The sequence below is a fragment of the Lepidochelys olivacea genome (assembly GCF_965140295.1).
Source record: "Lepidochelys olivacea isolate rLepOli2 genome assembly, chromosome: 16".
Lineage (NCBI taxonomy): Eukaryota > Metazoa > Chordata > Testudines > Cheloniidae > Lepidochelys > Lepidochelys olivacea.
Window position 1 is genome coordinate 8155193 of NC_140426.1, and position 22031 is coordinate 8177223.

The following is a 22031-nucleotide window of genomic DNA, read 5'->3' on the forward strand; positions in this document are numbered from 1 at the left end:
TTTTTTTTTAATGGCTTTGTCAGAAAAACCATTTAATTGGCTGGGTCTTTTTAAATTGGGTCTAAAGATCTGCATGATTATCACAATACTCTGGGATACCCAGTGTTAAAAGTTTCTGCGTCCAGCCGAAGATGCTGCAGTGTTCCCACCTCCACCGTTTAAGCAATAACAGATCAAAACTGTTGGAAATCCAGCAGCTGCCTGCCACCAACACGGAAGTGCGCGGCACGCGTGTGAGAGAGGGCTGGAGTCACACGAGAGTGAGGAGGCGTGCGATGTCACTGATCTCTTATCTCTATGCGTTATCTCGCTGGAGACTAGCAGTGGCTGTTGAAGGGGGGTTGCGGAGTTGCCTTGTGGTTGGGATTGTGGTAGGCTTGCCTTGCCGGGGAGGGTGCTGGGTTGTCCTGTTTTTTTGCATTTCATAGGCCCTACGCCTTGGTGGATGCCTGGGGCGGGGGAGCTGTTTCACAGTGAGGTTTGCTCCCCCTGGCAGCGGCGCAATGAGCGATAACGGGGAGCAAGGCATCTCTGGTGCCCGCATGGCAGCCAAGGCCGGGCGTTGCTAGGCACACAAGCGGGAGGCTGTTGCTAGGGCCGCCATAGAGTCCCGCCAGGGCGTGAGGCTAGAGAGGCACCCGGAAGCGGGCTCGTCTGGCGCGGCTCCGCGGCGGCCGGGAGGCAGGATAATGGCGGTTGCGGCGGACGGCGGCTGGCGGTTGGGAGCGGTGCGCGGGCCGGGCTCTGCTTCCTGAAGCCGCCGTTATGTTCTCGGCCTCGCCGCCGCCGAGACGGGACTTCATCTCGGTGACCCTGAGCCTCGGGGAGGCGGCGGGGGCAGGCGGCTACAACAACAGCAAGGCCTGGAGGAGGCGCTCCTGCTGGAGGGTGAGGGGAAGGGAGGGACCTGGCCCGGGTGGGGGGCCTGCTTCCTGCGGGAAGGGGAGGGGCCCAGGTGATGTGGCCGCCCCGCCCCCTCCCTGCTGAAGGGGGTCTCATGGACGGTGAGGGGGCCTGCCCCTCCGCTGGGTGAGGGAGACGCTGCCCCCTGCTGGAGGTTCGGGGGGGGCCTAGCAGCCCCGCCCCCCTCCCCCGCTGGAGAGGGCGGACGCTGGGGGAGGGGAGACCCTGCTGGGGGAGGGGGTGTTTTCCCCTACAGTCAAAGGAAGAGGGAAAGTCCCCCCACTGTTTGAAAGGTGGGGGGGGAGGGGCAGAGCCCTTATGGGAGTGGTGCTCCCCACTTGATGTGGAGGAGGGTTGGGGGTATTTCAGACGCTGAGGCAGGGGTGCGGAGGACAGGCAGTGGCAGTATCAGTGAGGGAGTGCCCATTTCCCCCCCCACCCCGAAAGGGCACCCTAGATAGTGAGGAAGAGGGCATAAGGCACCCCTGCATAGGGAAGGTGGGTGACGGAGGGCAACATCTCTCTCTTCCCAGTCTAAAGAAAAGAGGTAGGATATGCCTAGAGGGGCAGGTTGGACACTAGATGTCATCCGGTCCCGTCCGCCTCGCCTTTTATCCTACCCATCTCAAGGAAAAGAGGTAGGATGCTGGTGAACATGCTCATGGTGGGGGTGGTGGTCTGGGGTTACACACCTTCATCTTCCTCTTGAGACAGGAGAGAAATGAGGAGAAAGCATTACCAACTTTCATTCCCTTTCCATCCTGGTGAGCTGCCGCGTTTGTACTTGTCCTAGGGAACCACATTGGGGATAAGGATACAGGTAGCCCAGGAGGTAGTTGTGATAAAAGGTGACCTAGAAGATTGAGCAATATCAACATCTCACCCTTTTTATTGGGGGAGGGATGTACAAGATCACTGTACAGCAGTGGTCCCCAAACTTTTTACCTCAACCCCCCCCACCTCGTCTGTGATTCCCTGCCCCCGGAGCCAGGAGCAGGGAACATAAGCAGGAGTAAAGGGGACTGGGCCCAGGAACAGAGCTGGATGGATTTCCCTCTATGCCCCCCCACCAACTCCCCGGGCTGGCCTGGGCCTCGGCTGGCCTGGGCCCCAGCTGCCCCCTCCCCAAATGTTTCTCTGTTCCCTCCCTAGGGCAGTGTGCCCCACAGTTCGGGATCTCTGCTGTACAGTCAGCAGTTTAGGGAATAACAGGGAACATATGTCTATGCCGCTTGGCAGAGTGAAGTGTGTTGACATGTCAGTCTTCACTGAAATGTTTGTGGCCTGTGGTTGCTTGCAACAATGTGGATGCACCTGGTGTCTCAACCCTGGTAGGAGTAGAGTGCAAGGTTTGTGGGAAGTACCGTGGGGCAGAAGAGCTTCTGGGAAACTGAGGGATGTGCCCAAATGCTGCTTTGCCCAGTGTGGGAAGGGTTTCTTAGTGCAAAAAGTTAGCAGCAAGCTGTTACACTGGTTTAACAAAAAACAAAAAGAGTGAAATGGTATGTATGGTGTGAGGGCACTAAAATAGACAAGACCCAAAATGCTATCACTAAATGCAGTTTACTGAACATACGTAATAGAAGGCTGGTTTTTACTCTTCTCTGGCTGCTGATTTCATCGGATTGTCCTTAATTGTGAACAGTCTTTTGTTTTACTTTCTTGTTAATTATGCTGTTGGTTTACTGAACTTTCCCAAAGCTGAATGTGGATGGTTGTCTTTTTTTGGTGGCAGTCTCTAGTTTATATAAGTTTCACAAAGAGTGATTGTCCGAGGTGGAGTGTCTTGCTTTTCCTATCCAGCTTGAGATGCTTATTTTATTTTTAAGTTTCCTGCTTTGATGCACTAACATAATTTTTTCACAAAAAGTAAAGGAGTACTTGTGGCACCTTAGAGACTAACCAATTTATTTGAGCATAAGCTTTTGTGAGCTACAGCTCACTTCATTGAAGTGAGCTATAGCTCACGAAAGCTTATGCTCAAATCTCTCAAGTCTTATGCTCAAATCTCTCAAGTCTCTAAGGCTTATGCTCAAATCTCTCAAATCTCAAGTCTCTAAGGTGCCACAAGTACTTCTTTTCTTTTTGCGAATAGAGACTAACACGGCTGTTACTCTGAAACCTGTCATATTTTTTCATTCTCTCTCCCCCCTCCTCCTCACCCCTATTTTTCTTCTGCTTTGCACGTCCCTTATGTACACTTCGCTGGCCAGAAGGGAGGAGCCTCTGGGCTCTTTTCCAGAACCACATCCGGACAGATGCATAGATCAGCCAGTGAAAGGTTGCTGTAAAGATCTTTGTACTGTAGTTGATGTTCTGTCCAGGATATTTATCACAGTGCAATTTCTCTAGGCTCTACAGACTACGCCAGTGACTGGCCCTGATTTGTTCTCAGACCCAGCCTACCATATGCTAGCATGCTGCGTTGCTACTTTCCATATCATGACAAAGTAACTGATCGATTTTCAAAATAGGAAACAGTGTAAAACCTACACATAATCAATTTCATATTTATTACTCTAAAAGAACTTCCATGGGTTGGTTGGTTTGACAGCAATGGGCTGGCTTTCTACTTGTCATGCTAAAGAGTCTTTCTCTTATTTATTTTTTTTCTCAAAGAAATGGAAGCAGCTTTCTCGACTACAGCGGAGTGTAATTCTCTTCCTGTTTGCCTTCTTGGCAGTCTGTGGAGTCATTTCATACACAAACGTGGGGGAACAGTGGAAAAGTACGTCTTCCATACAGTTTAAGGTTGCCCTAATAAATGTCATAAGTGGTTAAAAGATTGCATGTTCTTAGTTTTTGTAATTACATTTTTGCAAGATGTGCTCAATGTCTGCCAGAAAAAAATATTTTATTCAGAAGTTTAGTTAATGTTACATACATTTTATTGCAAATGTTCAGGTAGAAATTACTCTATCCATCCCCTTTTTAAAAAATTTGAATAACAGTTAGTTCATTTTGGTTCTTTATCCTGAATATCTGAAGTGACATTTTGTTTTGGCTAATAGTGAGTTTAGAGGATGCAAACATCCTTAGTACTTAGTTTAAAAAATAAATAAAACAGCCCAAACCTAAAGATTTAGAGCAGTGGTCCTTAACCTGGGGTGCACGCAACCCCTGGGGGTGCGAGATGCCATTTCTGGGGGTGCGAGGCAGGCCAGATTTTTTTAGAAGGTACATCATCGAAAACACAAATTAAGCACAGGCACATAAGTACATCTACTTTGTTTCATCAAACTTATGTATTTATTAATATTATACATTTTTTAACGATTACTGTAATATACAAACAAAAAAATATATCTAGGTTTAAAGAACTGACCTACTTCAATGATTTTTGATAAGGGATGCGAGAACATATTTTGAGAACCAAAGGGGTGCAGGCTGCAGTAAAGGTTAAGAACCACTGACTTAGAGGATAAGAAAAACAATTCTCTCTCCATTGTGATTATGCAGAAGGGTTGAACTCTTTTTAAGCACTTTAGGGAAAGAGGTCCAAGTTTGCCTTCAACACTGTCTTCTTTCAGCATTGAAAAGTTGTTGTTTTGTTTTTAAAAAAATCAACAAAAAAACCCCAAATCTATTATTATGGAGGCTTGTAGTTTAACACTTTCAGTTAGACATGCAAGATCTGTAGCCTCCCCCCCCCCCCCCCCAAAAAAAAAGGTATCACTTGCATATAAAATACAGGTGACTACCTTTGTGCTTGTCTACATTTGGTGTGGGGAGAGTTAGTTTTCCAGCTAGCATCGAAAGTGTTAATTCCTTATGCCAGGTAGTTTGATATGTACTGAATGTATTTTATCCGTATAGGTCTAACGAACAAATCAGCAGAAGATCAGAAGACAGAACCAGAAATCCCTGGATTGAAACCAGCAAATCCAGCTGTTTTACCAGAACCACAGAAAGCAGATGCTAACTACCCAGAGCTTTCACTTCAGGTATTGCAAGGAAAAATGTTCTTCTTAACCCTAGTGTTTGTGAAAGCTGCAAATAGCATTTAATTCCAACAGCTGTAATGGAAAAAGAAACGAAGGCCTGTTATAAGAATTAATTTCCTATAGGTAGAGAAGTCAACTCTCAAGAAAGGCTTTGGTTCCAGTGTAGTATTTCTGGCTTTTGTATGTATCCATAGACTTAAAGAGAAGAGAATTGCTCTGATTTCTGAGAACTCTCTTCTTAGCTCAGTCTGAAGGAGCTAGTCAGCTGTCTAATAGGATCACTAATACTCAATGAAAGCATTTTGGGAGGTGGGGGTAGGATATTTCTGGAATTCTCAGTTGACATCATGTGGGCTTTATTTAATAGTGAACTTGTGTTCAGTATGTTTCCTAAACCACTGGTGTGCTTGTCAGTGCTGATACTTCAGGCTTTTGTGACCTGGTATTCTAGGCTCCATCTTACTATCTTGAGGAATCTGCTTGTGCTTGGCCTAGGCCCAGGCATACCCACCATTGCCTGCCTCTCATTCAGCAATATGTGCTCTGACCTGCTGTGGAGCTCTCCAAACCTCAGTCCTGGAAATTTGAGCAGCCCCCAGGCTCTGTGGCTGGCTAGAGTGTGCACAGTTGAATATGAGGCAGGGGATAGTCAACATCTCTGGTAAACTGCAACAGCTTCCCAGAAGAGGTGGAAATAATAATAAATCTAGTAGCTCTCTAACTCTGAGATGCTCTGCAGGTGTGTGAAAGTTATTTATTTTATGGATACACTCCTAACGAGTCATACAAACTGTCTGGTTTCCAATAAATTCATTGGGGGAGTGATAGGAAAAAGGAACTTTGTTTAAAGTGTGTGTGTGTGTGTGTTTGTGTTTCCACACACATTCTCCTGTTCGCACAATTAGTTCAGGGAATTTAGGATTCTTTGTTTTAAATGAAAATGATCTCTCATGTGGTGCTTTCTTCTAATTTGTATAATGTGCATCTATTACGAAAAATAATTCCTGATATTGGATCACTTCTGCATGTGTAAGCCCTTAGTAATGCATCTCTTTGTTATAACTAGTATCAATTATTGCACCTAGTTATATATATGTGTATAATAAGTTCACATTTTTGACAGTGCTCTGTGTTATGTATATACCTGGTAATGATACAAGTAGCCTAATATCTTCACCGATAACTGTTACCCAAGGAGCTATGTACAGTTTTACCAGAGGTAAAAAATTCAAACATGATTTCCCTCCTCCTCGGCCTGTCTGGTTGAGATGAAAGGTTGCATGCTGTGACCTGTAGTCCCCTGCACTACATCTCTATATTAAAAATGAGGGTGTTCTCAGATTGCATTGTACAACTCTGGGATGCTTTGGGACTGCGTATTGGCCACCCATGCAGTAGATCATATGCATCTTGATTTACTTTTGCCTTTCTTTCTTAGAAACGCTCAAAGCCGCTTCACGTCCGACGTGGTCCGCCTAATCTGCAGATCAGACCGCCACGGAGAGATGCAAGAATAAAGGCCCAAGATGTTGCTGGCAAGACTGAGGAAGAACCTGGCCAGGCTGATAAAGAAGAGAAAACAGAAAAGTCCATTATTAGGTAGGTAGAAATATTTCCAACAAGTTACGATTTGCTGGAGCAGTCTTCTAGTTTTATTTTTATTCTCTCAGAATCTATTGGGAATAAGATGAATGTACAAATTTGTGAGGGCTTTTCATTGTCTGCCTAGAATGTTATTTTACTTATATGCTCCACTCAAGATTTGAGGCCCTATTAAACTAAGCACTGTACCAATGCACAGGTAGACGCAGCCCTTGCCCTGAAAAATTTGCAGTCTGTAAGATTATTTCACTCTTATCAATTTGTTCTGTGTTAGATGCTAATACAATAGCACAATCATCATTATCTTAGTCCTGATGTACATTTGCAAATTGTATGGGTATAACTGTCTGTCGGGGTGTGTGTGTTTTTAGGATTTTTTAATCAGTGTAATTATGCATACTAACCTGTGGTATGGATGAACTTATACAAATATAAAGGTGCCTTATATTGGAATAGCTTATTCCCCTACCCATATGGGAATAGCAATATTTGTATAAAGCACCTTCATACTGATGTCACTGCATCCACTCTAAGGAGGCTGTGCTACTTTCACCATATTAACCAGTATTGTGAAAGCATTGCAACTTTCTGGTGTATTAATCATGGTGTTCACTTAATTTGGGAATAAGCAATAGCGTTTGACTTCATTGCTCAATATAGAGAGCATAGTAAAAGTTGACCACAGATACCTGTGGTATGTTTACACGAGATATAATTTCCTAACATTTTTCTCACCCTTGCTGCCACTGGTGCAGCTCAGTTGGTGCGGGCAGTGGCACCGAGTCTGCACTAGTGTTCTAGCCATCATTTCATCGAAACCCTCGCACGGTGGTTGTAGAATCTTATCTGCCCAAGCACTCCCGCCATTGCGACCACTGGTAGAGCGGCACTACTGACAACAATGATGGTAAATCTCGGAAAACAACTTCTGTGTAGGTCTGTAGTATGCTAGTAACAATGTCAGTATTAATGCAGTAGTAGTAACTGGATCTATAAGGTCTATCTTTTTTTAACATACAAGCTTTGTGAGTTCTATAAACCATGCTTCTCTGGGGGTAGCTAAAGTTCATATTGAAATTCAGTTAATGTACAGATACATAAAAGGATGTTGTTAAAACTGATAACCCTCAGCGTGAACCTTTCTTGGCTTTGGTCCTATTTAAAAGGTTTTACCTTCAGGAGTAATTCTTATGTAATTCTTTTCCAAACTGATTTATGATGCCACTTTGTTGAGGAAACCATGTAACAAAACAAGCACTTTACATTACTGCTATCCTGTGTCAGGGCCGCCCAGAGGATTCAGGGGGCCAGGGGTCCTTCCGCTCTGGGTCTTTGGGGCACTTCGCCGAAGACATGGAGTGGAAGGACCCCCGACGCCGAATTGCCGCCGAAGACCCGGAGCGGAAGAAACGGTGGCGGGTTCTTCACTCCGGGTGTGTTCAGCGGCACTGAAGGACGTGCCTGTGAAAACTCTCTTGGGGGCCTGGGGCAAATTGCCCCACTTGACACCCCCCCACTCCCCCTCCCGGGCAGCCCTGTCCTGTGTTCACAGTTGAATTGGTAATGCTCATTTGCATGAGACTGTTTTAATCAATTGGAAGTGATTCATGCAATAATTTCAGACCTGGAAGTCAACACCTGTAATATTTTCAAATGCAATGATCTTTCACACATTTTGAGTTTGTACATTTCTGATTCCTTTAAGAAATTCCATTACAGCAGCAATTGTTTCATGGAATCCTAAAAGCCTTCATATTTCTTAATTCAGTTCAATAAAAGGTTCATTACCATTTGCCTGGAAGAAATCACTGACTTCAAATCAATATTAATGAGCCAATAAGTGATCTTTTCCTATTTTGTGCCATGATCAAAATCTCATTTAGTTCCCTAAAATACAAGGAGTCTGGTGGCACCTTAGAGACTAACAGATTTATTAGGGCATAAGCTTTCGTGGGTAAAAAAAAACAAAAAACAAAACCAAAAACCCCACTTCTTCAGATGCATGGAGTGAAAATTACAGATGGAGGCTTAAATATACTGATGCATGAAAAGAAGGGAGTTATTTTACAAGTGGAGAACCAGTGTTAACAAGGCCAATTCAGTCAGGGTGGATGTGGTCCACTTGACACCTCCTCATCAATTACTGGGAGTGGACCACATCCACCCTGACTGAATTGGCCTTGTTAACACTGGTTCTCCACTTGTAAAATAACTCCCTTCTCTTAATACATCAGTATATTTATGCCTGCATTGGTAATTTTCACTCCATGCATCTGAAGAAGTGGGTTTTTTGGTTTTTTTTGTTTATTTTTACCCACGAAAGCTTATGCCCTAATAAATCTGTTAGTCTCTAAGGTGCCACCAGACTCCTCGTATTTTAGGGAACTAAATGAGATTTTGATCATGGCACAAAATAGGAAAAGATCACTTATTGGCTCATTAATATTGATTAAATCTGCTAGTCTTTAAGGTGCCACCAGACTCCTCGTTGTTTTTGTGGATATAGATTAACATGGCAACCCCTCTGATATTTAGTTCCCTGTTTATCAGTCTGTTGTGAAAATATGAAATGAACAATGTTTGACAGTAGAGATAAGGATAATTCATTTTAACTCTTGTCTCTATTTTAATCTAGTTAAATATTATTGAAATACCTTGTACTTGCAGTTGGAGAGGAGCAGTGATAGAACCTGACCAAATCACTGAATCTCCTTCCAGTAAAATAAAGGAACCAGAAAAACCATCGTCTGTGGAAGTGGAAGATCAGAAAGAGCCAGGTAATGGGCTACAGACCATCACCTTTCTCATTATTGACCATGAGATTTAGGTGTTTATATCTCCCTATTAGATTCATGGTCAAAGTTATGCCATCCCTTAAATCTGCTATTTTTACCTGAGAAAGAGTTGCTTCCTGTGGGAAGGGGAAGAACTGACTGAAAAGAGATTATGCATTGTTCATCTAGAACATCTAAATCCTGCAGCATACTTGATCTGCTGTGACAAAACAGGTGCATGTTTTTTCAAGGTTTCTGGTGATTCACAAATAATGCTGAGAACTGAGAATATGAAAATACTGATGCACGAATATTGCATTAGCTGTACTAGTTGTTACCATGGCACAGTATCATACATGGCTGTAATTGCCAGATCATGTATCAATAGACTGCGTGCTATACTTGCTGCCACTGTGCAGCTCACCTCTGCCTGCTTGCCGCTCCCAAATGAAGTGTGGTTTTTTTGCTTCTGATATATATTGGGCGCATGCATCTGTACCCTAACCTTGTCCTGGATATTGCATGCAAACATTGAATCTTCCATTTCATTACCAAAAACAAACCACAATAAACCATAAGCCCCAGAGTGATTTATTAAATTGAGTATATTTAAACTATACTTACTTATCCTTAAGGAAAGTGCTGTCTTTATTTCTGCAGCAGCAATACCTCCTATAAAAAGAAAAGGAGTACTTGTGGCACCTTAGAGACGAACCAATTTATTTGAGCATAAGCTTTCGTGAGCTACAGCTCACTTCATCGGATGCATATGCATCCAATGAACTGAGCTGTAGCTCACGAAAGCTTATGCTCAAATAAATTGGTTCGTCTCTAAGGTGCCACAAGTACTCCTTTTCTTTTTGCGAATACAGACTAACACGGCTGTTACTCTGAAACCTGTCATTTATATGGGAGGGACCAACAGCCGTGTTAGTCTGTATTCGCAAAAAGAAAAGGAGTACTTGTGGCACCTTAGAGACTTTTTCCCATATAAATATATCTTACTACCATTTTTTTCCTGGTTTCCCCGTATGTGCATGCCTTCATGCACAACCTTCCTCCCCTTGTTTAAATGGACATTTGCTCCTACCTTTGATCTCTCTTGCCTTTTTTCTCCCTCCCTGAAATTGAGAAATAGGAGTGGCACTGAAAATAGGCAGCATGGCCTGATTTTCTCTCTGCTCCACCTCCCAAAAGGAGAAGTGCCCTCCCCTTGGGAAAAATAGCTGTTTAGAGAGATGGCTTGAAAAGGACAACTTTTTCTCAACAGTGGTTTGCTGGTCCCTTGGAGACCAGTTGGGGGGAAGGAAGTGACTTCCTCCATTAATTCATCACACACTGCTTTTGAGGATTACCAGGAATAGGCAGCTGACTCTTCAGTTGCTCTCCCAGTGCAGCAAAGAATCTGGGAATCTGCTCTCTGATGAGCTAGTGGGAGAGAGTTCTTGTTTGTTGCAAAACCTAGGCTTTACTTGTAATAGCATGCAGTGCACTGGCAGCCTGATGTGTAAGTGCCCTTAATATAGGTGGGACTGGTCGCAACACCTATTATTAAGGTTGTCAGACACTCCCATAATAAGACCCTTTCTTCAGTTGCTCATAACTTTTTGCCAGATTTTAACCACTTGGGCTGAAATTTTTCATGCTGGCTGTCTGCCTCAGGCTGAATTGTTTTTCGAAAATTTCAGCCAAAACTGTTCAGCCATTTTTGAGATCAAGGCTAGGGAAAATAAGTTGTTTTGCTGATAAATTCTGGTGGTCTTTTCTTTGAAAAGCTCTAGCACCCCCATGTTTTGGAGCAGGGACTTGAAATTTGGCAGTAGAGGAAAGAGATAGGGATCTGAATTAAGTTTGTACAGGCAACCTTAGTTCTGGGATATTTTAAGTTAAAAATGCTTGACTTGGCAACCTTAATAATGTTCTTTTATCATTAACATAGCTTTTTGTGTATATTTCTCTAAATATTGTTTTTGGAGTTCAATGTTAATGAGATTTCCATTGCTGCCTCACTAAATCATTGGTTAAAAATATTGACCGCTTACTGCAGGTTGGAAAGACCCTATTAAAAAGGAATAACTTGAGGTAACTGAAGCTAGTGTAATGTAATCTTTAGTTGCAGAGATGAGGGCTCTTGATTTTGGGTAGGGTTTGTGGAGAAAAGTCTCATGTGGCTGCATAACTCTGAGCTTCAGCATTCTTCAACAAGGTGTTGATTTCCATTCACAGTGCCCGTAAATGAACGTCAGATGGCTGTGATAGAAGCATTCCACCATGCATGGAAAGGTTATAAAGAGTTTGCCTGGGGACATGATGAACTGAAACCTTTGTCCAAATCCTACAGCGAGTGGTTTGGACTTGGTCTTACGTTAATTGATGCTTTGGATACCATGTGGATTTTAGGTTTAAAAGAAGGTAATTTTCTTTTCTCTTCCTATGTTTCTCCCACCTCAGTATTTTTTTTGGTTCCAACAGTTGCCACTAAGGCCAACTGATCATTTTATGCTTGGTGTCTGAGAGGCAGAATGTTTTATTCCAGTAGCTTTTGGGGATTCTCTGTATCTATTGAACTAATACGTTCAGAGCTCCTTAACAAAGGCAATTGTTTACACTTTGGCTGAGCAAATTTCATTTAGTCCATAGGGAAAATCCAAAAACTTACTATTAAGGGACAAACTTCTTTGTTTTTAAGGTGTTCCTTCCAACTGCATCCTGTAGGTAAAAGCATTTGTGGAATAATTTTGGTGGCTGTATCTATTGATGAATTGGCATTCCTGCTAGAAATTGGGGACTGGATTATTAGGTCTGCCTGTTGTTGTTGTTTCCGTACTGAAACAACCAGTGCCCCAGGGTGGTGCCATGCTTACTAAGATGCTGGAGGGGCCTTTCTAAGTGCCAGTCTTGCAAAGTCAGTCTGGGATCTCTTAGCTTGTGTCTGATCACTGTTACTAAAGATATTCTACATATGAAATTTAGTCAACAATTCTGTATGTAAACCAGAAAATAATTCAGTGTTCTGTTGGATTTGCAATGCTTAAAGGAATAAAGCTAATAACTTAATTGTTTTGACTATAAGTATATAAGACACAGAATCCACACAAACAACAAGGAGTCCGGTGGCACCTTAAAGACTAACAGATTTATTTGGGCATAAGCTTTTGTGGGCTAGAACCCACTTCATCGGATACATGGAGAATCCACACAAATCTGTTGATTAAGGCAGTGGTTTTCAAACTGCAGGTTGCGACCCAGTGCTGGGTTGCAGAATGTAAGGCACTGGGTTGCGGCGACTCTGGTCAGCACTGCCGACCAGGCCATTAAAAGTCCTATTGGATGTGCTGCTCAGCTAAGGCAGGCTAGTCCCTACCTGTTCTGACACTGCACTGCACCCTGGAAGCAGCCAGCATCAGGTCTGGCTCCTAGGCAGGGGTGCCATGGGGCTCCACGCGCTGCCTCCTCTCCAAGCACCGGCTTCCCGGCCAATGGGAGCTGGGAGTGTCTGTGGGCAAGAGCCACGCAGAGCCGTTTGCGCACCTCTGCCTAGGAGCCAGACCTGCTGCTGGCCGCTTCCGGGACGCAGCGCAGTCCGCGGTGCCAGGACAGACAGGAAGCCTGCCTTAGCACCCCTGCTGACTGGGAGCCACCTGAGGTAACCCTGCGTCCCTATCCTCAGCCCTGAGCCTCCCCAAACCTGGAGCCCCTTCCTGCACCCCAAACAGCTCATCCCTTGCCCCACCCCAGAGCCTGCACCCCCAGCCCAACCCTGACCCCCTCCTGCAACACTGCGCCAGCCCAGAGCCCCCTCCCACACCCTGAACCCCTCATTCCCAGCTCCACTCCGCAGCTCTCACCATCACACCCCAACCCTCTGCCCCAGCCCTGAGCCCCTCCCACATCCCAAACCCCTCATCCCCAACTCCGTTGGGTTGAGGGCATCAACATTTTTCTTCAGCTGGGTCACTAGAAAAAAAGTTTGAAAACCACTGGATTAAGGATTTTATTCACTTTTCTGACTTTAACCACATTTTAATGCTGATATGCAAGCCACATTTTTACTTGCGTAATTACCTATTGTCTAGCAAAATTCCCTCCTAAATTCAATAGGATACAGTACTCATCACTTCCTGTCCCAAACTGTTGTATACTTTTTCTGTTCACTGTATGGTAGGTATCCTAATTCACTCCAGAAGTGTCTTGTGTTTTGGTACTGGGTTTTAAAACCTCAATTTGATTTTTTGTTTTTAAGCTACTGCCTTACATGACTACAGAAAAAAAAATCACTTATTCGGGACATGTAAGTTAAACAAGGAAACTACAAAGCAGTATTTACAAATACGTGAAAATGTCTCCATTGATGTGCTTTGACAACTGTGGGATCTGTGGAGACAGCCACCTTTATAATAATTCCACAACAAACACAGTTTGACATGTATCGAGACTGGAAGATCAGATCTGCAGCTAACGGCACAAGAAACTGCAGGAGTCTTCCATGATTCTATATTTTCCTTACTTGTTTGATTTAATACGTACATTTATGTACAATTTGAAATCAAACAAAAAACCCACTGTGGAAACATCTCGTTTGTGTCTCTCACTGCATGTCTGAGCTCTCTCTCGGTGTTTCATCAGGTTGACAGTGTGACTGCTTTCTTATAAAATATTTAAATATGATCTGCAGAGAGCTTTTAAAATTATTAGTGATTTAGACATGTTTAAAATGAACATCTGTTTGGAAACTTTTATATACTATTGCAATTCTCCTTTAAGTGATTGCTTCATAGTCTGTAAAGCTCTTTGGGATTCTTCAGGATAAAAAAACCTCTATAAATGAAAGTTGTGTTAGAGTGTGCAAATCTTTCTCTCATGAGTCTGTGAATATAAAAACTGCTTCTGTAAGAAAAGTCTGGATTTCTCTATTGCACTACCTATTGCTAGACAGTGATAACAAATCTGACAGCACAATTTACTGAAATGGAATGTAGAAAACCTATTTTGTCATCCTTTTTTAAGGCCTGTATAAAAGAATGTATTTGTAAACTGATTTTCTCATAAGGGAGACAGATCTGTGGGAGATAGATCTTGGTGAGCTATCCTAGTGATAGTGTAACATCCTAAGAAGCCTCAGTGGAGGGGTGTTAGTTTCTAACCTTTGCATTCTGTCTCCAGATAATTGGCAATATTTTAAAGAAGCAACTTTGTTTTCCCTAGTACTAGTTCCTGGTAGTCATAGATGCCTGGTGTCCTGAATACCGAGAGAGCTTGCGTTTAAAACATTAGCATGGGACTCAACAGACTTCGGTTCAATTCCCAGCTCTGCCACAAACTTCCTGTGTGACCGTGGGCTCGTCACTTAATCCCTCCTTATCTCAGCACCCAATCTGAAAAATGGGAAATATTTCCTACTTCATAAGGCTGTTGTGAGGATAGTCATTAATGATGGTGAAGTAATGCAAGATCATATATATATACATAAATAGTATGTTGGGAAGCTGACAGGCAGTAGCTTTGATTTAAGTAGCCTTAACTAAAATCTAAAAAGTCTTATGGTGAAAGTGTGACTGATCGTATGGCCAGTAAAGTAGGTGGTAATAGACTGCAGGCTTATATTGAGAGAGGTGGGTTATTGGGATACCAGGATAATTCCCGTTTGCGTTATTTTAATAAAGAAGGAATGTGCTTTTACAAGACCTGCTAAATGTGTAATTTCTCTGCCAAGTACTTGTCTCCTTGCATATCCCCACATTGTTGTATTGCATAGGAATTAAACTGATGCAAGGTCTAACTTCTCCCAGTGTGTATTCTTCAGTGTATTTGTAACCTCTTCAGCTTGCCCCTTAAAAATACAGGTTCCTTTTGATAGACTGAATAACAATCAAGGCAGTATGGCATACTAACTCTTTTAATCTGGTCATTTGAGTGTGCTATTATAATTACAGTTTGTTTCCTCCAACCGTTGTTCCCTTTTGTGCCTTGCAGAGTTTGAAGAAGCAAAGAAATGGGTGGCAACTGACTTACAGCTTGATAAGAATGTGGATGTGAACCTCTTTGAGAGCACCATTCGTATTCTGGGGGGTTTGCTGAGCACCTACCACTTATCTGGAGATAGCCTCTTCCTAGAAAAAGCTGTAAGTGATTGAGTCTCACAGTCCCAAATAGAATGTGTGTCTTGTGTTGCGTAAAGTGGCAGAAAGGTTCATCAGAAGGTAAATTCTGCCACGCTTTTCCTCTCTATTTCACCATTGCTGCCCTAGGCTTCTTGAATGTTTTCCTCATCTTCGCTTTCCTGGTGTCATCAGAGCTCTCATACCTTAGGGTTCCATTTTAATTAGAATTTCCCTTAATTCTTAATGTAAAGACTAAGATGATACATTTAAGGATCTTTATTGTATTTTTCCCCAGTTAATTTTTTTTTATGGGAAGAAAGTCCTAGTCAATGAATGGAGTGGTTACTCACAGGTTCCCTGTCTTGGGAAATACAGTGGTATTCTCCTGCCCCTCCCAAGTGCCGGGACTGTGGCGGTTCAATGACAAGACAGCACAGAGCTTTTAGCAAGCAAGCGGCTGGTCTGCTAACAGGCTTCTGCCTGTCAGCTTTCCACCTTCCCCTTTATTCTTTCTCTCCCCCCGTGCATTACATTCTCCAACAGATAAAAGGAATACACTGGCTTTGTTTAACATTCTTTTTTACCAGTTTCTATCTACCGCATTCCTTGCTCTCGGGCCTTGAGCACAGTCCTGGGAGGCTTCCCACGGTTCATGTCATCTGGGCGAGATTTCAAGGTTGATGCCCTTGAAAGGAGCTGTGTGTGCACAGGTCCAGCACAACACTCCGGGTGTGCCCTGAATGTTGCCAAGCGCATAAACCTTGTATGAATCCTACACCGGGACAAAGGTCCTGTGCTTGCATTAAGGATTATCCATAATCTCAGATTGAAACCCTGTGGGGATGTGCAAAATGAACTGTCGTGTACAGCAATGGGAACTAGGTAGAAGCTATATGCCAATTATTGTGAAGTAGTGATTCTTCTTAATATTTGCCTTTGTTCCTCATAGATGGGCTAAAACTAAGCTGCAGTTCTTTTTCCTCTTTTATGTTTGATTGCTGAGAGAAATAATAAAGAATTTTTGTGCCATGTTTTTGGGTTCTCTTTAGAAAGACATTGGGAGCAGGCTTATGCCAGCATTCAACACACCATCCAAGATACCATACTCAGATGTAAACATTGGCCGAGGCACTGCCCACCCACCTCGTTGGACGTCTGACAGCACCGTGGCAGAGGTGACCAGTATTCAACTGGAGTTTAGGGAGCTCTCTCGTCTCACTGGAGATGAGAAATTCCAGGTATGGGATAACCAGTTGTCATCTTTGCTGCCTCTCAACCTCCACCCCATTATTGGTGAGGCTCACTTATATTGCCTGTACTCTTTTCTCCTTCCATTCTTCTAACAGAGATCAAAAATATTTCTCACTGTGGCAGCTGGAGCAGATTTCATTGGTTGATGAAAGTAAATGCCATTACATTGCTGATCCACCTCCTACCAAACACCATCTCTAAAACATCTTATCTGGAGCAATTTTATGCCTAATCATGCCATACACATCGCTGTTTCTGAGTAGTTGCTCCACCTTTTAGTTTACTGGTGAATTCCTTGTTCTTTTAATCTCACAGCTAAAGAGAATTAAATGACCTATCCAAAGGGAAGCAGCTGTGGGGGGAAGAGTCCGTTACTTTTCCAGTTATTTTCTTTAAGTAAATACCACAAAGTTCATAGTAGAGGTGAATAATTGCTCCTTTCATCAGAAGGAACTTACAAGAAAAATCTTTGTTTTTGATATGCTTGTGGTATCTTTTGTGTTGTCTGTTTGAGACTAGATTACCTATAACTGGCTTTTCAAAACACCAGGCTAAAGATCAGGGGTGCCCGAGGGCCACGTTGGGGTTGTGAAATTGTATGGAGGGCTGGGTAGGGAAGGCTGTGCCTCCCCAAACAGCCTGCTGCCTATCCGCCCCCTCCCACTTTCCACCCCCCCCCTTCTCCTTGTCCCCTGACTGCCCCCTCCCGGGACCCCCCGCCTCTAACTCCACCCCCCCATCCAATCCCCCCTGTCCCCTGACTGCCCCGAACCCTATCCACACCCCCGCCCCCTGAAAGGCCCCCTGGGACTCCCATGCCTATCCAACCCCCCCCCCGACCACCACCCCCAGAACCTCCACCCCATCCAACCGCTCCCTGTCCCGCCCCCCGGAACCTCCTGCCCCTTACCCAACTCCCAGCTCCCCACCCCCTTACCATGCCGCTCAGAGCAGCAGGAGTGTGCAGCCCCGCTGCCCAGCCTGAGCCAGCCACGCTGCGGTGCTGCCCGGCAGGAGTGGCGGGCCAGAGTGCTGGTGGTGTGGCAAGCTGAGGCTGTGGGGAGGGGGGACAGTGGGGGAGGGACCAGGGGCTCAAAGGCTGGGCAGGACAGTCCCGCGTGGGCCATAGTTTGCCCACCTCTGGTATAGATAAACTATGTAGAGCTGTCCTCTTCGTATTTAAATTCTGTAGGAGGTGCTTAGATATCTACATTAATGCTAGTGTTGAAAATAACAGAACTCCCTTTCTAAGCTGCAGAGTGCTTATCAGCTGACTCAAATTCCAGCTGTGGGCATGGTGTGAAGGTTGTATCTGGGAGAAAATAAGCCCAAGTACTAACCATTTCAAAGGCAGTGGGAGGTGTATTCTTTTTGTTTGGAGGTGATTTTGTATAGTGCCCCAAATCAATTTATACATCAGGCCCTACTTCATTCCCAATATTGTGGATCCCACAAAAGTAGGTTTCCATTGCAATTTTGATTTTTTTTAATTGGCTTACTTTGCACAATCCAGAATTTTGCATCCGTTTTGAGTATGCGATTAGTATTGCACTAACATTCAATGCCTGTAAAATGTAAAAAGCTAAAGTGACTGGACTCGATTTCTATAGCTGATGTGTTAAGACTTTTAGTCTTTTGAATTGTATATTGTAGCAGTCGCTTTTTTTTTTTTTAATGACTGTAAGATAGTTGCAGCAAAATATCTGGTTATCAAAAAAATTAGCAGGCATAAGCTAATACTTGAGTGTTTATATCATTCTTGCAAATTTTTCTTAAACACATAGGTCTATTCTGGCTTTTCCACATCACTGCTGTTAATGAAGGTCCATTATAAGTTGGGGATTGGTCCTGCCTTGAGCAGGGGGTTGGACTAGATGACCTCCTGAGGTCCCTTCCAACCCTGATAGTCTATGATTATTACTTTTCTGCAATTTTTTTTTCCATGTCTTGTCCGCAACTCTTCTGCAATTATTTGAAGACCATCCAACGATTCAAGTAGGGCCTTATTTATACAGTTATTTGCAGGAACTATAGCTGTACATTGTGTATGTGCAGTGATCCTTAGCTATACTCATGTCATGAAAATCTCAGTTAAAAAAAAATTGGCATCATTACAACTTGAGTTGAGGTACAGTATTATTGAGAAATATTTCTGAGTTTCACTGATCTCCTCCAGAACAGACACTGTTGGAGGTGTTGCAGGCCACTTAACCTAACTTTAGTATTATCCTAATGTTCTGTCAGTTAGTGTTTGAATCTGACTTCTAAACTACTGAGGGACCTGGACTCACCACCATTGCTGATTCTAGCATGGGAGAGTTGTATTATTGAAAAGGAAAGCTGATAAAAAAATCTGCCCACCTCATATTTGCTGTAGTTTCTCTGAAGCCATAAGCAGCAACTGTATTGGAAAAGGGAAAAAATTCCACAACTGCTGACTGCTTCTAGCCATTTAAGTACCATTGAGCTGTGTAGTTGCATTGTCTCATTCAGTGTGTATTTTTTCAATTTATTTTTTTCTGTAGAAAGCAGTAGATGTGGTGATGAAGCACGTACACTCTCTCTCAGGGAAGAATGATGGACTAGTGCCCATGTTCATAAACACCAACAGCGGGCAGTTCACTCACCTGGGTGTCTACACTCTGGGAGCCAGAGCTGACAGCTACTATGAGTATTTGCTCAAGCAATGGATCCAGGGTGGGAAGAAGGAAAATGAGTAAGTTCTCCCCACTTCCTGTGTCAGTTTAAGAATGATGTAAGCTATAAGATTTACTATCCTAGTTGCCAGTTTAGAAGGAAGAGTATCTTATGTGGACTCTGATGTGAGCGATCCTGCCCAGCCCCTGAGCTCCTGACTGGGGAAGCTAGCCCCCAGCCCCTCCCCTGCTGTCCCCCCTCCCCTGGAGCCACGCTGATGTGCGGGCAGTGCGGCTTGCGCCCACCCACCTCCTAGGCTTTCCAATAAGCCTGTCCTGCCACTCTGAGCGGCCTGGTAAAGGGGGGGGAAGGGAGGGCGTGGGATAAGGGGTAGGAGGTCCCGGGGGCAGTCAGGGGACGGGGTGGTTGGATGGGGCGGAGGTTGGGGGTGGGGTGGGGTCAGGAGATAGGGGGTGGGGTCGGTGGGGGGGGGACAGGGAGCCGGGGGACTTGGATAGGGGGTGGGGTCCTGGGGGGGCAGTTAGAGATGGGGGTCCCAGGAGGGAGCAGTCAGGGGACACGGAGTGTGGGGGGGGGGGTGGATGGGTCGGGGGGCGTGTCAGGGGTGTGGATAGGGATCGGGGCAGTCAGGGCACAGGGAGCAGGGGGAGGTTGGATAGGGCAGGGGTCTCCAAACTTTTTAAATGGCGCACCCCCAGGGCCAGCTCTGGGGAAGCACAAAAAAAAAAAAAGAAAAAGAGCGTGCCTCCGAAGAGGGAGCGGGGAGAGCTGAGCGTGCCGCCGGCGTGCTGCCGAAGAATCAAAGGTCCAGCGGTGCTCTTCCTGCCGCGCACCCCCACGGATGGTCTTGCGCACCCCCCTTTGGAGACCACTGGGATAGGGGGTGGGGTTCCGGGGGGCGGGGGGTCCCAGGAGGGGGTGGTTAGGGGACAGTGAGCAGGCGGGTTGGATAGGTCGGGAGTTCTGAGGGGGGCAGTTGGGGCGGGAAGTGGGAGGGGGGCAGATAGGGGATGGGGGCCAGGCTGTTTGCGGAGGCACAGCCTTCGCTACCCGGCCCTCCGTACCGTTACAAAAGTTTGCCCACCCCTGTGCTGGATGCATTTTGTATAAGCATGGTTACTTGGATTTTTCTTAATGCTTTATATTTGACTAAATATCTTAAGTACTGCCTATTGAAATCAAATTGCAAGTTTCTACTCTACAAAAAGTGTGGCCTTTGAGATGCATGTACTATATCTAAAGCAGAGATCAGCAACCTTTGGCACGCGGCCCACCGGGGAAAGCCCCTGGCAGGCTGGGCCTGTTTGTTTACCTGCTGCGTCTGCAGGTTTGGCTGATTGCAGCTCCCACTGGCTGCAGTTCGCTGTCCCAGGCCAATAGGGGCAGGAAGGGCGGCCAGCACATCCCTCAGCCTGCGCCACTTCCCGCAGCCCCCATTGGCCTGGGACAGCGAACCATGGCCAGTGGGAGCTGTGATCGGCTGAACCTGCAGACGCAGCAGGTAAACAAACCGGCCCGGCCTGCCAGGGGCTTTCCTGGTGGGCTGCGTGCCAAAGGTTGCTGATCCCTGATCTAAAGTATGGTTGGATAAATCTACTTTAAAATGTGTATATTGGGGCCAACTGGGAATGGTTTTAATTCACAGATTGTTGGAAGATTACATGAGAGCTATGGAGGGGGTGAAAAAGCATCTACTTCGGACATCACAACCCAAGAAGCTTACTTTTGTGGGTGAACTTGCTCACGGCCATTTCAGTGCTAAGATGGTAAGCACTGTATCTGAATTTTTTCAGTGGCTCTTATGAACACTGTTGCATTTCCCCTGAGCCGTCTGCAGTTTCGTAGGGGAGAGATCTTGAGTGCGGTAGTTATAATAGATCTTTGATCAAATGTGTATTCTCTGTGTGTGTGAAGCAAAGGTTTTGATAGTGGCTGCTGGAAGATCCAAAAAATGATAAATTAAAAATGGCAGGGACCCTTGCAATCTGCAGATGCCTCATGCATTTAGATTACACTGTGATAACCTGTGAAGGGTGGTGGTTTTGTTTGTCTTTCTGTCTGTTTGTTCTGTGGGCAGGTGCGATCTTAGTTTAAAAGAATGCTGGGTTCAGGTCACTAGTGACAATATTGAGTAGCTAGGTTACAGGTAACAGTCCCTGCTGTGGACAGAGGCCCTTTCTTAGGTTTTTATTTGCTGATCTGAATCTCCCTGTGAGTTTCCACTTGTGCTTCTGCAGTAGTAAACACAGTGCAATCATTTGTTACATCATTTCAGCATTGGGAACACTGAGATAGTGCCTATTTTGTATATTATTCACTTTTTCTACAATGCAAAAATACAAGGAAGTAAATGATCTAGTTAGTAGTTAAGGCATGAGTGTGGAAATCAGGGTGATTTGGAAATTCTGGTATTGGCTCTGCCACAAACCTACTGTGTGGCCTTGGGCAAATGCCACCTAAAAGGCAGGAAATAAGAGATGGAGTAAAATATTTGATGCAGGAATTACTGAGTGAAATTCTGTGGCTGTTATATACCAGAAGTCAGATTAGATTATCATAATGGACCCTTTTGGCTTTAAAATCTATGAATTTAACACTCCTTTTGAAAAGTATTCAGAGTGCTTTTGGTGTAAGACAGTATGTAAATGAAAGTGACAAATATTTATAAGTGAGCAGTGCATTACTAATGTATGTGTAAATCTGCCCCCTCAACACTGCATGTATGAGTACATTTAATTCAGTCCCTGCAGGGCAGAGACTTTTACAGCATTTCATTTATCATCTCTGCTTGAAGGGTA

At 44.5% G+C, this 22031-nt stretch overlaps 1 protein-coding gene across 1 annotated transcript in view; it reads left to right on the forward strand.

The window, feature by feature from the left end:
* Positions 1-654: 654 nt before the first annotated feature.
* The window catches only part of MAN1B1 (mannosidase alpha class 1B member 1), a 29611-nt gene continuing 8234 nt past the window's right edge, over positions 655-22031 (forward strand). Inside the window, exons 1-10 of the mRNA XM_084649784.1 lie at positions 655-888; positions 3523-3631; positions 4720-4847; positions 6286-6446; positions 9117-9226; positions 11450-11635; positions 15197-15345; positions 16374-16562; positions 19101-19291; positions 20879-20999. Of these exons, the coding sequence (XP_084505910.1) occupies positions 766-888; positions 3523-3631; positions 4720-4847; positions 6286-6446; positions 9117-9226; positions 11450-11635; positions 15197-15345; positions 16374-16562; positions 19101-19291; positions 20879-20999 (1467 nt within the window). The 5' untranslated portion in view covers positions 655-765. The remainder of the gene's footprint in view (positions 889-3522; positions 3632-4719; positions 4848-6285; positions 6447-9116; positions 9227-11449; positions 11636-15196; positions 15346-16373; positions 16563-19100; positions 19292-20878; positions 21000-22031) is intronic.